The sequence below is a fragment of the Ceratotherium simum genome, chromosome 8, assembly GCF_057802395.1.
Source record: "Ceratotherium simum simum isolate JZ-2026a chromosome 8, ASM5780239v1, whole genome shotgun sequence".
Taxonomy (NCBI): Eukaryota; Metazoa; Chordata; class Mammalia; order Perissodactyla; family Rhinocerotidae; genus Ceratotherium; species Ceratotherium simum.
The window spans coordinates 43,594,298-43,611,388 of NC_141907.1; the positions used below are offsets into that span (position 1 = coordinate 43,594,298).

General features: G+C 35.9%; 1 protein-coding gene across 1 annotated transcript in view; it reads right to left on the reverse strand.

Annotated features, from left to right (window-relative positions):
* The window catches only part of PDCL2 (phosducin like 2), a 28,281-nt gene extending 12,806 nt beyond the window's left edge, over positions 1–15,475 (reverse strand). The window contains exons 1-3 of the mRNA XM_004419212.2: positions 15,455–15,475; positions 7,854–7,974; positions 6,991–7,081 (exon numbers count right to left, since the gene is read on the reverse strand). Of these exons, the coding sequence (XP_004419269.1) occupies positions 6,991–7,081; positions 7,854–7,974; positions 15,455–15,475 (233 nt within the window). The remainder of the gene's footprint in view (positions 1–6,990; positions 7,082–7,853; positions 7,975–15,454) is intronic.
* Between the last annotated feature and the right edge of the window lie 1,616 nt (positions 15,476–17,091).

The window sequence follows — 17,091 nt, forward strand, 5'->3', positions numbered from 1 at the left end:
GGATGTTAGCCTAGGGCCAATCTTCCTCAGTAAAAAGGGGATTGGCAACAGATGTTAGCTCAGGGCTAACACAAAAAAAAAAAAAAAGAAAAGGAAAGTAGAGAAAAATCAGCTAGATAAGAAATTTTAGGAAGAAGGCTATCTTCTCAATTATGCTCACAAAAAAAAAAAAAAAAGAAAAGTAGAGAAAAATCAGCTATAGAACAAATTTTAGGAAGAAGGCTATCTTAATTATGCTTTTCTATCTCTTATTGAGTCAATTTTGGAAATTTATATTTTTATTTAAAAGTCCTATTTTTTAAATGATGTAGATGATCATACACCAAATACTCTCCTGTGTCTGGCTTCTTTCATCTGGTATAATGTTTTTGAATTTCACCAAAGCTATTGTGTGTGTCAGTTGTTTGCTTACTACTCTTTGTTGTTGTTAGTGCCAGTAAGGTGGGTTCCAACTCCTAGCGACCCTGGGTACAGCTGAGCAGAACCCTGCTCTGTCTTTTTTGCGCCATCCTCTCACCTTCTGGTGCTACATCAGACAATGCTCCACTGCTATTCATAGGGTTTTCATGGCCAATTTTTCCGGAAGTGGGTGGCCAGGTCTTTCTTCCTAGTCTGTCTTAGTCAGGAAGGTCCACTGAAACCTATCCACCATGGGTGATTCTGCTGGTATTTGAAATACCAGTGGCATAGCTTTCAGCATCACAGAAACATGCAGCCACCACCAGCATGACAACTGACAAATGGATGGTATGATTCCCTGACTGGGAAACAAACCTGGGCAGTGGCAGTGAGAGCGCTGAATCTTAACCACTAGACCACCAGCGCTGGGCTTACTATCCTTACAGAGTAATATTCCATTTCATAAGTAAACTACAATTTGCTTATTCATTCACCTCACATTCATTCTTCATATTGATGGACTTTTGGGTTGTTTCCAGTTTCTGGCTATTGTGACTATTCATGTACAAGTCTTTGTATTAACAAATATCTTCAATTCTCTCAAGTAAACATCCAGGAATGTAATCGCTTGGTTATACGTTAAATGCATATGTAACTTCATAAGAAATTGCCAAACTATTTTCCAAAGTAGTCATATGTGAGTTACAGTTCCTCCAGATCTTTAGTTTTTAATTGTAATATAATTCATATATAATAAAATTCAACTATTTAAAGTGTACAATTCAGTGATTTTTAAAATATTCAAGAAATAGTGCACCCATCACCACTATCTAATTCCAGAATATTTTTATTGCCCCAAAAGAAACCATGCATCCATCTGCAGTTATTCCCTATTCCCCCATCCCAGGCCCAGGCAATTAATAATCTGCTTTCTATCTCTATGGATTTTCCTATTCTGGACATTTCATATAAATGGAATCATATAAAATGTGGCCTTTTGTCACTGGCTTCTTGTGCTTAGCGTAATATTTTCAAGATTCAATCCTGTTGTAGCATGTATCAGTATATATCGTTTCTTTCCATGGCTGAACAACATTCCATTGTATGAATATACAGTCATCCCTTGGTATCCTAGGGGGACTGGTTCCAGGACCCCTGTGGATACTAAATCGGCAGACACTCAAATCCCTGATTCAACTAATCACAGACCATAAACATAGTACACAATCTGCGGTTGGTTGAATCCCCAAATGTGGAACTCTGGAACTCAGGATACAGAGGGCCGACTGTACCATATTTTGTTTATTCACCCACCAGTTGATGGACATTCAGGTTTTTTGTACTTTTTGGCTATTGTAAATAAAGCTGCTATGAACATTCATGTACACGTTTTGTCTTTTCAATTCTCTTGGGTATATATATCTAGGAGTGGAATTGCTGGATCATATGGAAATTCTATGATTAACATTTGAGGAAATTCCAGACTGTTTTTCAAAGCAGTGCACCATTTTACATTCACACTAGCAATGTATGAGTGTTCCAATTTCTCCACATGCTCACCAACACTTTTGTTATTGTCTGTCTTCTTTATTATAACCACCCTAGTGGGACTAAAGTGGAATCTCACTGTGTTTTTTATTTGCATTTCTGTAATGACTAATAGAGCATCTTTTCATGTGCTTATTTTCCATTTGTATACCTTCTTTGGAGAAATGTCTATTCAAGTCCTTTGCATGTTTTTTAATTGGGTTATTTGACTTTTTGTTGTTGAGTTTTAGGAGTTCTTTTTATATTCTGGTTAGTAATCCCTATCATACATACAATTTAAAAATATTTTCTCCCATTCTGTGAGTTGTCTTTTCACTCTCAATAGTGTCCTTTAATGCACAAAAGTTTTAAATTTGGATGAAGTCCAATTTGTCTATTTTTTTCTTTTGTTGCCTGCTTTTGGTGTCATAGCTAAGAAATCATTGCCAATCCAATATCATGGACATTTCCCTCTATGTTTTCTTCAAAGAGTTTTATAGTTTTAGTTCTTTAATCCGTTTTGAGTTAATTTTTGTATATGATGTGAGGTAGGAGTCCAACTTTATTCTTCTGTATGTGGATATCCAGTTTTCCTAGAAACATGTGTTGGAAAGATCGTCCTTTCCCTATTGCATGGTCTTGGACCTTTGTTGAAAAGCACTTGACTATATATGAGAGGGTTTCTTTCTGGGCTCTCTATTCTATTCCATTGGTCTGGATGTCTATCCTTACATCACTACCACACTGTTTTGATTACTGTTGCTTTGTAGTAAGTTTTGAAATCAGGAAGTGTGGTTCCTCCAACTTTGTTCTTTCTCAAGATTACTTTGGTTTTCATGATCTGGATTGTGTTTCTTTTTAATTATTCTGCTAATTTCTGCCTTTAATTGGAGATTAATTGGATTACTTTAAAAATCATTTACATTTAAAGTATGTAATGTAAGTGCCCAACATTAAGCTTTTTGATTGTAATGTAAGTGCCTAAAATTAAGCTTTTGATTGCCAAGGCATTCATTTCAAAAGACATCCATCTTGAAAAACATTGCCAGCTGTACGACACAGCTACAAGCAAAACAACCAAATAAGGAATTAGACTGCCCCTACTCCTGAAGGTCCCTCTTCCAAAAAGCCCCGGGTAACCTAGATAACTGACCACTGTGTGACCCCGCTTCTCCCTTCCCATACCTTAATTCCAGCTCTTATGCTCTAAATTAGCCAACAAAGAGTGAGCCTGCAAAATCTAGACACCCCACCACTGGACGCTAATAAAAGCAGAGCCCCGGGTCTGCCTTGTCTCTCTCTCTACCCATGACCTGGCTATGTGGCCTTCAAGTATGCCACGTATCCTCCAGGACCTGTGAGTAATAAATCTTGTTCTTCGAAGTTCCCTGATGGTTTCTTATTGAAGTCCATCCTGCAATCGTAATAAGAACCACAAGGGCCAGTCAAGCCGCAACACATGAGTAATACGGGCCTGGGTGAGTGCATCAGGCATTCCTAGCCAGTAGCATCACTATCAGTAGGCTGGGACCAACACAACAAAGTAATTACTGATAAAGAAGGACTCACTCCTGCCATTTAGCTATTTTCTGTATTTAGTACATGCTTTTTGTTCCTCAATTCTTCCATCACGGCTTCTTCTTCTATTTAGTTGATTTTTGTAGTGTACTATTTTGATTTCCTTCATCTTTTCTTTTCTGTATTCTTTTATTTTTTTCTTAGTGGTTACCTTAAGGATTAAAATTAATATCTTATAATGACCTACTGTGAATAATACCAACTTAGTTTCAATAGCATACAAACACTCTGCTCCTATACATCTTCATCCCTCCCCCTTTATATTGTTATTGTTACACACTGCATTGTAATATATTGTGCATTCATTAACATGAATTTGTAATTATCATTTTGTGCATTTGCCTTTTAAATCATATAGAAAAAAAGGAGTTAAAAACCAAAAGTACAGTAATACTGGCTTTTATATTTACCTATGTAGTTACCTTCACCTATGTTATTTATTTCTTCATATGGCTTTGAGTTACAGTCTAGTGCCCTTTAATTTCAGCCTGAAAGACTCCTTTAGCTAATTTTTAGGGCAATTCTAGTTGTAAGACATTCACTTAGCTTTTATATAGGAATGTCTTAATTTCTCCTTCATTCTTGTAGCATAGCTTTGCCAGATATAGAACTCTTGGTTGACAGCTTTTTTTTTTCCTTACAGCACTTCAAATATATCAACACACTTCCTCCTGGCCTCCAAGATTTCTGGTGAGAAATTGGCTGATGGTCTTATTAAGAGTATCTTGTATGTGACAAATTGCTTCTCTTTTGCTGATTGCAAGCTTCTGTCTTGGTTTTTTGATAGCTGATTTTGTTGTGTCTTGGTGTGGTTCTCTCTGATTTATCCTACTTGGAGTTCACTGAGCATCTTGTGATTTGTAGATTTATATATTTTGTCAAATTTGGGAAGTTTTCAGCCATTATTTCTTCAAATATTTTTTCTGCCCCTCTCTCTCTTTTCTTCTGCTAGGATTCCCACACTACATATGTTGGTTCATCTAATAGTATACCACAAGGCTAATTAGGCTCTGTTCACTTTTCTTCATTCTTTTTAATTTCTCTTCCTCAGACTCAATAATTTCAATTGTCCTATCTTCAAATTTCCTGATTCTTTCTTCTGCGTGTTCAAATCTGCTTTTGAAGGTCCCTGGTGTATATTTCACTTTAATTATTCTACTTTTTAGTTTCAGAATATCTTTTGGGTTTCTCTTTATAATTTCTATCTCTTTATTGCTATTCTCATTTTGTTCATATGATGTTTTCCTGTCTTTGTCCATGTCTTCCTTTAGCTCTTTGAGCATCTTTAATTCAGTTGTCTTAAAGTCTTTGTCTAGTAAGTCTGACATCTGGGCTTCCTCAGGTATATTTTAAATTGATTTATTTTGTTCCTTTCAATGGGCTATACTTTCCTGTTTCTTTGTATGCCTTGTGATTTTTTTGTTGAAAAGTGAACATTTGATTTTTATAATGTGGTAACTTTGGAAATTAGATTCTCCTCCTTCTCTATGTTTTTTTTTTTTTTTTAAAGTATTGTAGGGTCTCTGTGCCAGAGATCAGCCTGAGGTGAAAGCATAAGGTCTTCTTAGGTTTTTCCTGAGCCTTCATCTTTTCCAAGGCTTTCTAAATTCCCCCATATATATGGTTGTTTTTGAATGTCAGAAACAAAACAAAACCAGATGTGGCCCCTTTAAATCCCCTGGAAGCCACCTAAGCCAGTAAGGGTTGACACACTGGCAGCCAGTCTCTGTGCCTGTACCTCTGCATTCAGAAGCAGCAATCTGCAATCAGAACACAGAACCTTGATATGTGAGGACAATGTCCTTATTGCCCACCCCAGCTCCAGCAAGCTGTGCCAGAAACAAAGGTTGTTGCCCACCCAGCTGCCTGACACAGAGCTGGGAGGTAAGGGATGGATAGCTATTACACACCAAGGACTGAAATCAACCAATACTAACGGCAATTTACCAGCCAAGCTTTATCCTATAAGCTGCAAGTGTCCAAACAGACTTGAGTTCCAAAGCTGTCACTTTAGTTTCTGTCACAGTTTCTGCCAGTACAATTGTTGTCTATGTGGAGAGATGGATTCCTGGAGCTTTCTACTCTGCCATGCTTACTGATGTTAACCTGGTCAGTCATTTTTTGAAAGTCCCTCAAATTTGAGTTCCTCTAATGATTAGACTGAGGTTATGCATTATTCAGAAGGATACTACAGAGGTGATATGTCTTCCTCAGTGCATCATATCAGGAGTTACTTGATGTCAACATGTATTACTGGTGATGTTAACTTTGGTCATTTCCCTAACACGGGGTCTGCCAAAACTACACTGTAAACTTACTACTTCCTCCTTTATAATTACTAAATATTTTGAGATTATGCAAATATCCTGTTTCTATTTAAACTTTCACTCACTCATTTTAGCAAATCTTGCCCATGGAGGATTATTACTGTGGTGTTCAGATGGTGACTTTTCTATTTTCCTCATTCCATCTACACTTATTAATTGGAACTCTTCAGTGAGAAAGAGGTGTTACTTCCTCTGAATTTGTTCATGCATTCAGTTATTTATTTATATCACTATGGACTCTTGGGTACTTATTTTACTATTTATTTTATAATCCAATATTATAATTATTTAATTTGTTGTTTAAGTTGTTCCAACTCTGGCCTTTGTGAGATTTTTTTAGGCTCCTGTGCCTTAAAAAAATTTTTTTTAGTACTTCCTTACTTTCTGGCACCACAAATGCTCCAGACTCATATTGTACTTTCTCAACTCACAGTGTGGAATAAAGCAGTTATCCAAGGAACATGGGTTCCTTTTATTGGAGAATAGTATTTATGAAACAAGTGCTAAGAGCTAAGTGTGCTCATTGCTACCGGAGAACTGCTGCTTCTAACCTAATTCACTGTTTTTTTTCACGTTAAAACAATCTTGCATTCCTGGGACCAATCCTACTTGATCAGGATGTATTATTCTCTTTTTTAAACTGCTGGACTTACTTTGCTAATATTTTATCAAAAATTTTTGTGCTTACATTCATATGAGGTATTTTTCTGTATCATTCTGTTTTTGCAATTTCTTTGTCGGATTTTAACATCAGGATAAGTTGGGAAATATATGCATCTGTTCTAATTTCTGAAGGAATTTCTTCATAATTAGTAATTATTCATTAAATGATAGAAACCCTTGACAGACACCATGCTAGAAGGAAAATCATGGCTCTCTTTTTATTGGCCTTTTATTGATATTTCCCACTTTACTCATATATAACTTAATGAAGTTTTGCTGTGTATTATTGGATAGTTTTTATTTAAACAAAGGCAAAAAAAATCAGGAAAAAAATTCCATCTTCTATAAAGTGAGTTAATTTTAAAATGTCACTTAAAAATTAGTTTTGTTCTTTTTTTAATCTATTCTGTAGACAAAATAGGGCTTATTCTTAGATTCATTCTTACAATACTTCTTCATTCAAAAACTCATAAGTTACCCAAATGAATCACAGTACCTGTATATTTCAATAGCTTTCATATCTTCGTCATCAAATTCATCTTCAGCTTCCTTCAACTGCGCAAGAGTCATCTTTTCATATGGTTTAACTAAAACAAAATAAATTGTAGATAATTGAATTGTTTAGAAACTATTTTTAATTTATAGTCACATGTATAGAAAAAAAAATACATTAGATAAATGGAGATCAAGAATATCTTTAATGTTGCAGTTTCTCCAATATATAAACCTATTTTGTGGCTGACTGCTTCAGGTTTGTTTAAAATGTTATTACTCTCTCAGAGTTCACAGAACTACCAGGCTACATTTAAAAGTAGATATGAAAATCAATTAGACCCTATAAATTTAGATTTTCCCAAGTACCTCAAAATCTTGACAAATAATACATACTATATAGAATGATAAAAATAGAAGTTAATCACGAGGTAGAGAAAAAAAGCTCACTAGGTTAGATACCAGGACATTTCAGCTCTGTTAATAACTAGTACAAGACTTTCAACACATCAACTAGGAATTTTAGGCGTCCTCACTCCCTCTTTTTGTTTTTTCTTTGTGAGGAAGATCAGGCCTGAGCTAACATCCGATGCCAATGCTCCTCTTTTTTGCTGAGGAAGATTGGCCCTGGGCTAACATCTGTGCCCATCTTCCTCTACTTTATATGGGACCCCACCACAGCATGGCTTGACAAGCGGCGTGTTGGTGCCTGCCCAGGATCCGAACCAGCAAACCCCGGGCTGCCAAAGCGTAGCCACTGTGCCACTGGGCTAGCCCCTCCTCTCTCCCTCTAAGTTCATGAAATACACTATCACTATCATAGCTGTATTATCCCCTTCATCCAGCCCACCAAGAGCACAAATATACCCATTGCTTCTTTCTGTAAACGTAAAACCATTTCTTCAATTTCATCTTTTGGCTCTTCTTTTGGAGGAAGAATGCCAAAATCTCTTAAAATTTCATTCCATTCTGTATCTTCATTAGGATCCTATATAAAAAATATAAAACTCTATTAACATAGTTGTACATTTTAATATGTATGTGTAAAATCAATATGTAGCATTTCTAACTATGCAATTGTTCATGAACTCTATAGATAACTAGATAATTAGTTTCAAGGAATAGAACAAAATGGCCTACTTTTTTCCCCTTTCCATACTAAAGGGAAATTTAGCACTAATGGGACTACATACCTTGATAATCAGGATACATCCTCTTCCCTCCAAGTTACACTGAGATATTTAATAAAAAATCAATTTACAAAATCAACTTACAGAAATCAGTTGCATTTCTATATACCAACAACAAACAAACAGAAAGAGAACTCAAGAAGACAATCCCATTTACAATTGCAACAATAAGAATAAAATATCTAGGAGTAAATTTAACCAAGGAAGTGAAAGACCTATACAATGAAAACTATAAGACATTATTGAGTGAAATCCATGATGACACAAAGAAATGGAAAAATATTCCATGCACTTGGATTGGAAGAATAAACATAGTTAAAATGTCCATACTGCCTAAAGCAATCTACAGATTCAATGCAATCCCAATCAGAATCCCAAGGACATTCTTCACAGAAATAGAACAAAGAATACTAACATTCATATGGGGCAACAAAAGACCCCGTATAGCTAAAGCAATCCTGAAAAAGAAGAACAAGGCTGGAGGCATCACAATCCCTGACTTCAAAACATACTACAAAAGTGATAGTAATTAAAACAGCATGGGACTGGTACAAAAACAGATACACAGATCAGTGGAACAGAATTGAAAGTCCAGAAATAAAACCTCATATCTATGGGCAGCTAATCTTTGACAAAGGAGCTAAGGACATACAATGGAGAAAGGAAAGTCTCTTCAATAAATGGTGCTGGGAAAACGGGACAGCCACATGCAAAAGAATGAAAGTAGACCACCTTCTTTCACCATACACAAAAATTCACTCAAAATGGATCAAAGACCGAAAGGTGAGACCTGAAACTATAAAACTCTTGGAGGAAAATATAGGTAGTACACTACCGGCCATCAGCCATAAAGGGCTTGAATTCTTGAATTCTTGAATTCCATGTCTACTCAGACAAGGGAAACAAAAGAAAAAATAAACAAATGGGACTTCATCAGATTAAAGAGCTTCTACAAGGCAAATGAAACCAGTATCAAAATGAATGGGGAACCCACCAGCTGGGAAAAAATATTTGCAAACCGTATATCTGACAAGGGATAAATCTGTATAATATACAAAGAACTCACAGAACTGAATAACAAAAAAACAAACAACCCAATCAAAAAATGGGCAGAGGAAATGAACAGACACTTCTCCAAAGAAGATATACAGATGGCCAATAGGCACATGAAAAGATGCTCAACATCACTAGTCATCCGGGAAATGCAAATCAAAACCACACTAAGATATCACCTTACACCCGTTAGAATGGCTATAATCACCAAGACAAAAAGCAACAAATGCTGGAGAGGCTGTGGAGAAACGGGAACCCTAATCCACTGCTGGTGAGAATGCAAACTGGTGTAGCCTCTATGGAAAACAGTACGGAGATTCCTCAAAAAATTAAAAATAGAAATACCTTATGATCCAGCTATCCCACTACTGGGTATCTACCCAATGAACCTGAAATCAACAATCCAAAGAGGCTTATGCATCCCTATGTTCATCTCAGCATTATTCACTATAGCCAAGACATGGAAGCAACCCAAATGTCCCTCGACTGATGAATGGATAAAGAAGATGTGGTATATATATACCATGGAATACTACTCAGCCATAAAGAAAGACAAAATCATCTCATCTGCAACAACATGGATGGACCTGGAGGGTATTATGTTAAGTGAAATAAGCCAGAAAGAGAAAGACAAACAGGGCATGATTTCACTCATATGTGGAAGATAAACCAACACACGCACAGATAGAACTGTTTGGTGTTTACCAGGGGCTAGGGGGGTGGGGAGTGGGCACAAGGGGTGGAGGAATGCACTTATATGGTGACTGATTAACAATAATGCACAACAAAATTTCACAATAAAAAAGGGAAAGGAAAGGAGAGGAGAGGAGAGGAGAGGAGGAAGGTAGGAAGGGAGGAAGGGAGGAAGGAGGGAGGGAGGGAGGAAGAAAGGAAGGAAGGAAGGAAGGAAGACAAAATTTTCCCATTTGCAACAACATGGATGGACCTGGAGGGTATTATGTTAAGCGAAATAGGCCAGAAAGAGAAAGACAAACACCATATGATTTCACTCATAAGTGGAAGATAAACTAACACACAGACAGAGAGAACCGTTTGGTGGTTACCAGGGGCAAGGCGAAATGGAGGTGGGCACAAGGAGTGAAGGGATGCATTTATATGGTGACAGACAAACAATACTATACACCAAAAATGTCACAACAAAGAAAAAAATCAATTTAGAACACATATATCAAATATTAATGAAATAAACTCATAAGTCATGGAAAAGTCTCTGATGCCCATAGTAGGCAAAACCAATTCACACCATGCACAAATACTGTTTTGTTTCTTTTTCTACATAAGTATTCAAGATAAGCTCCAGGTAAGCTTACTTCTTTTTCAGCTATTTAGCTTCATGGGACTTCTACTCCCAGGTTAAATTTTAGAAGAAGCCAGGAATCTTTCCATAGTTCAATTTCTGTCTAATCATAATTTCTTTTTATGAAAGTTAACCTTGTTTTCCTTGTTACTTAGGCTTTGATATTTTATTTGCTGCTTTTCCAGAAGTTGTCTGTCATATATTAACTATTGTCTTTCTAGCCTGCTATCCACTTTCTCTGATGTTTCCAGAGGAAGGGAAAACTTAATTGTATGCATGAGTGAATACTGTGGCAAACAAAGTATAAGATGGCCTTGAAGATCTCCACTTTCTGGTATTCACATCCCTTCCTAATCCCCTCTCCTTGATTATGGGTGGGAACTGTGACATGCTTCTAGCCAATAGAATATGGCAAAAGGGAAGGAACATCATTTCTGGGATTACATTCTATAAGATTGTAACTTTCATCTTGCCAGCACTCTCTCTCACTTGCAGGTGTTGGAGAAGCAAGCTGCCATATTCTGAGGTGCCCTATGGAGAGAACTGTATGACAAGGGAAACATTGCCAACAGTCAGCCAGGAACTGATGTCCTCAGTCCAATAGCCCTAAGAGAACTGAATTCTGCCAGCTACCGCGTAAGTGAATTTAGAAGTGGATCCTTCCTGTTGTGCCTTCATATGAGACCCTAGCTCTGGCTGACACTTCGATTGCAACCTTGTGGGAGACTCTGAAGCAGAGGGCCCAGCTAAGCAATGCCTGGATCCTTGACCCATAAAAACTCGGAGGTAATAAATGTGCTGTTTTAAGCCACCAAGTTTTTGGTAATTTCTCATGCAACAATGGATAACTAATACAAGTATTATCTTATTTCTCCTCTTCATTCCATTCTTTGGCCAAAGTTTTGTTTTTCTATCCACATCCAGTCTTTTACTGGTCTCTCTATCCATGAGACCTTCCAGTCCCCATTTGTTCTATATGTCTTATAACAATTTAAAAAATTACCATCAGCAGGAGTTCTGCACTTGCTAATGGAAGACTAGATAATTTGGATCAAGCCTCTTGCTGAGAACAGCTAGTAAAACTGAAAAAAATAGATGAAAATCAATTTGAAGGCATTGGAGAATCAACGAGGCAGTGAAGAGAATTATGGGGAGAAGATCCTGGATGAAAAGGAGACCCAAAGACAGGAGCTCTACGTTTGGGGCCATTCCCCTTGGATCAACTGCCAATTCTGGAAGAGGCCAAGAGGCTGAGAGATTGAATAAAGGTCCATAAATTTGAGAACAGTGACCAAAGACAGAAATCAATAAGAAAACAGTAATTAGGAGATCATCATACATTTGGGATATAAGAAAAAATTTTCTAAATAACCCATGGGTCAAAGAATAAATCACAATGGGAATTAAAAAGCATTAGGAATTGAATGATAGCAATAAAGCCACATATCAAAAATATGTGGGCTGCAACTAAAGCAGTTCTTAAAAGGAATTTTATATTCCTTTTAATTTTATATTAGAAAATGAAAAAGGCTTAAAAATTAAGATATAAGCATCCAACCTAAAAAGTTGGAAAAAGAACATCAAAATAAATCAAAGGTAGAAGTAAGGAAATAATAAAGGTGAAAGTAGAAATTGATGACATGAAAAATGAATATATGATAGAGAGGATTAACAAGGCCAAAAATTGGTTCTTAGAGAAGACTCATAAAATTGATGATCACTTGCCAAGACTGACCAAAAGAAAAGTGAGAAGGCACAAATAACCAATATTAGAAATGAAAAAGAGGAACTCTTGACAAGTAATACAAACATTTAAAAAGAGGAGTCTCTCTATTTTATTTTGCTCATTTTTTTTCTACTTTAAGGTGGAAGCTTAGATCATTGACTATAAACCTTTCTTCTCCAATATAACCACCTAAAGCTATAAATTTCCCTTTAACAAATTCTTTAGCTGCATCCTACAAATTTTGGTATGCTGTATTTTTATTATCATTCAATTCAAAATATTTCTAATCTCACATGTAATTTTTTACCAACATTTTTATTATTTGGAAGGATGCTGTTTAATTTTCAAATAATTTGGGCTTTTCTAGATATCTTATTAATGATTTCTAATGTAATCCTGCTTGGTTGGAAACATACTTTTTTAAAATTTCAATTTTTTGAAATGTATTGACTTGTTTTATGACCCAGCATATTGTTTATCTTAGTGAATGTTCCATGTGTGCTTGAAAAGAATGTGTATTCTGCCATTGATGGGTATATTTATCTATAAATCAGTGGATGGTTGACAGATTTGTTCAGATCTTCTATTTTGTTAGTGATTTTTGTACCTAGTTGTTCTCTCAATTACTAGGCGAGGGGGTGTTAAAATCTCAAATTATCACTATGGATTTGTCTATTTCTCCCTTGAATTCTGTCACTTTTTGCTTTATGTGTTTGAAGCTTATTATGCAAATTCACAAATACAGCTATATTTGTGATATCTTCCTGATGAATATTTCTCTTTCTATCATTGTAAAATGTTCCTTTTTATTTCTAGAAGTAATCCTCATCTTGATGTCTATTTTGTTTGATATTAATATAGTTTCTCTAGCTTATTCCTAACTACTGTTTAAATAGCATGTCTTTTTCAATCCTTTTACTTTCAACCCATTTGTGTCTTTGTATTTAAAGTGTGTCTCTTTTAGCAATATAAAGTTGTCTTGCTTTTTAAATCTATTCTAACAATCTCTACTTTTTAATTGAAGTGTTTAGTCCATTTATATTTAATGTAATTGTTAATATTAGATTTAGCACTACTATATTCCTGTTTTTTATTAGTCTCATTTACTTTTTTCTCTGTTCCTTTCTTGCCTTCTTTTGGTCAACTAAATATTTTTTAGAATGCCAATTTTTCAACTGACTTTTTAGGTATACATCTTTGCATTTTGTTTTAATAATTGCTCAAGAAATTATAATGGGTATCTTTAACTTATTACAGTCTACTTAGATTTAATATTGTACTATTTTACATAAAATATGAGAACCTTGCCTAGAATAGTTCCATTTACCACTATCCCATCCTTTGCCTTATTGCTGTTATATATATTAACATCCACATATACTTGAATCCCCATTATACAATGTTACAATTTCTGCCTTAAGCAATTATGTCTTTTAAGGAAATTAAGAGATAAAATATATTTAGTTTTTAGTATTTACCCACATATTTACCATTTATGGTGCCCTTCACTCCTTACTTTAGATCCAGTTTTCTACGTGGTGTCATTTCCCTTCAGCTTGAAGAAACTTCCTTTAGCATATCTTGTAGGGCAGGTCTGCTGACAACTAATTCTCTCCATTTTAATATTTCTGAAAATGTCTATTTTTTGCCCATTTTTTTGATGTTAGTTTAGCTGGATATAGAATTTTGGTTTGAGAGTTTTCCCCTCCAGCATTTAGAGAATTTTAAAGGCCTTCTGGCCTCCATTGTTTCTGATGAGAAGCCAGCTATTGATCATCTTACTGTTCTCCTATATGTACATTATATACACATCTTAATATTATGTCTTTTCTCTGGATGTTTTCAAGATTTTATCTTTGGATTTCAGCAGTGTGTCTATTTGTGCTTGGTGTGGTTTTATTTGTATTTATCCTGCTTGGGAGTCTCTGAACTTATTAGATCTTAGTTTATGTCTCCTCTCAAAATTTGGACAATTTTGTCCACCATTTCTTTAAAGTTTTTCTGCCCCCTGTCTTTCCTCTCCTTCTAGGATTCCAGTTACAGTATGTTACATGTGTGTTAACCATGTATTCCAGTTACACATATGTTAACCCATTTAATAATGTCCCCCCAGTTCATTGAATCTCTATTCATTTTTCTTTAATATTTTTTTCTCTGTTCTTCAAATTGGACACTTTCTATTGATGTATCTTCAAGTTTCCTGACTGTTCTACCATCTCCAATCTGCTGTTAATCCCCATTCAGTGAACTTTTTAATTTTAGTTGTTGATCTTTTCAGTTTTAGAATTTCCATTTGATTATTACCATTTCCATTTCTCTGCTAAGATTCCCCATCTGTTAATTCATTTTCCTTTAAGTCCTTGAAAATATTTATAATAGCTGCTTTAAATTCTTTGTTTGCTAATGTCAATATCTGGATAATCTTAGGATCAGTTTCAATTGACTGCTTTGCTTTTGAATATGGGTCACATTGTCATGTTTTGTGTTTTTTTTCTTTTCTATTTTTTTATTGTATACTAGATATTGAGGATGATACATCATAGCGATTCATGATTCTGTATGTTCCTCTGAAGTGTGTTGACTTTTATACTTGCAGGCAGTTAACTTGGCTGGGTTCAAACACCTAACTGTTGTAATTGAAACAGGCAGCAGCTGAAACCTCAGATCAACTCAGGTCTTTCACCTTCCAGTGGCTGCTTTTTGCCAGGCTCCTCAGAGTCTCCTACAAACATATGCAGTTTAGCTGACAATTAAGGATTTGGGTGGATTTTATACATAGAATTTAAGGATCACCCCTTCTGCACTACTTTCCTTTCTGAGACTTCCCCACAATTCTCCCACCACTCTACTAGCCCTGAACTTTGCCCTCCAATATCTCTATCTATTAAGATGGTGGTTTTCTGCCACCTTGTGCCATATGATTGCAAAATGCCATTAGGCACTCAACTGTATCTAATCTTTTTAACCTATTGTGATGGTTTTAAAGTATGTTCACAAATTCTTTCACACTCCTCTTTTGAGAGGTGAAGCTTAATCTTCCTCTCATGGAGTATAGGCTGGACCCACTGTCTCACTTCTAGTAAAATGAAAATATGATGGAAGTGACACTATGTGATTTCTGCGACTAAGTCATAAAGGGCACTGCTGGTGCTACTTCCTCTCAATCTCTCTCATCACTTACTCTGGGGAAACCAGTTGCCATGTTGCTAGGACACTCAAGCAGCCTGTGTTAGTCGGCTCAAGCCGCCATAACAGAATATCACAGACTGGGTGGCTGAAACAGAAATTTATTTTCTCACAGTTCTGCAGGCTGGAAGTCTAAGATCAAGGTGCCAGCAGGGCTGGTTTGTGGTGAGACCTCTTTTCCTTAATTGCAGGCAACCACATCCTTGCTATGTCCTCATACGGCCTTTCCTCTGTGCATGCACAGAGAAAGAGCATGCTCTAGCGTTTCTTCCTCTTCTTATAAGGACACCAAACCTATCAGATTAGGACCCCACCCTTATGACCTCATTTAACCTTAATTATCTCCTTAAATGTCCTATCTCCATATATAGTCACATTTGGGGGAGGCCCAATTCATTCCATAATACAGCCCTATTGAAATGTCCAAGTGGTGGGAAACTGAGGCCTGCCAATAGTCATGTGAGTGAGCCATGTTGGAAGTAAATCTTGCAGCCCCAGCTGATGCTTTGATTGTAAACTCATTAGAGACCCTGAGCCAGAACCACCTGGCTAAGCCTCTCACAAATTCCTGACCCCAGAAACCAGGAGATAATAAATATTTGTTGTATTAAGCTACTAAATTTTAGGACATTTAGTTACATAGCAATAAATAACTAATATACCAATCCATTCAAGGTGTTTTTTTTTCTTACTTCTAGGAATCTTTATTAAATAATTAGAGATGTAGAAAAATATTCCTGTTCAAGGATGTTCTCTCAAGCAGTATTTATAATAGCAAAATTTAAAACAATTTTAGTATTCAACAAAGAAATTAGAGGTCTATTCACTTTTTTATTTCAGTGATTATAGTTTCCATTTCTAGAAGTTCCTTTCCATTTTTTTATCTGTTCATTCTTGATGGTTTCCTATATAAATTCATCTTTGTAACGTTATTTCTATTTCTTTGAACACTTCATAACAGGTATTTTTATATTCTGTATTTGTTAATTGCAAGTGATGCAATCCCTAGGAATATAAATCTGTTGTTTCTCCCTTTTGTTTAATGTTCATAGTAGTCCTCTTGTGTGATTTTTAAGATCATATTTCTTTTAAAATGTAACAGTTTTCTGAGTCAAACAGTGAGAATTTCCTTCAAAAAAGGTTTGCCTCTGCTATCAGCCAGGAGTACTATTTCTCAGTCACTAAACCTCTTAAGCCTCCTTAGAGGACTTTTGCTTATAGAGAAAGTTTCACCCTCAATTTCTATTCCTTAATACAGTTACAAAGGTCAACGTATTGCTTTAGTATTCAGGCCTGAGGGAACCCTTCTTTGCTGAGTGAATGTCTAGAAGATCTCTCCACCTCTTCAACTCTGCTGCTCAGCCATGAATCCTGCTTCTGTTGATCTGATCCTGGTGATCCCTCATCCTGACCCTGGATATTCCCAACCAGACCATAGTCAGTCTCTCACTCTAGGCTCAACTTTCATTTGTTTGTTTGGAGGGAGAGAGCTCTCAGAGACCTCTGTGAGACCAGCAAGACTCCATAGAAGGTTTTTTTGTGTGTGGATTGTATTTGTTGTAAATTGTGAGGGTTCCTCAAAGCTCACAATTATTTATAACTCAAAAGCAAAACTTCCTTTTCTCTTTTGTA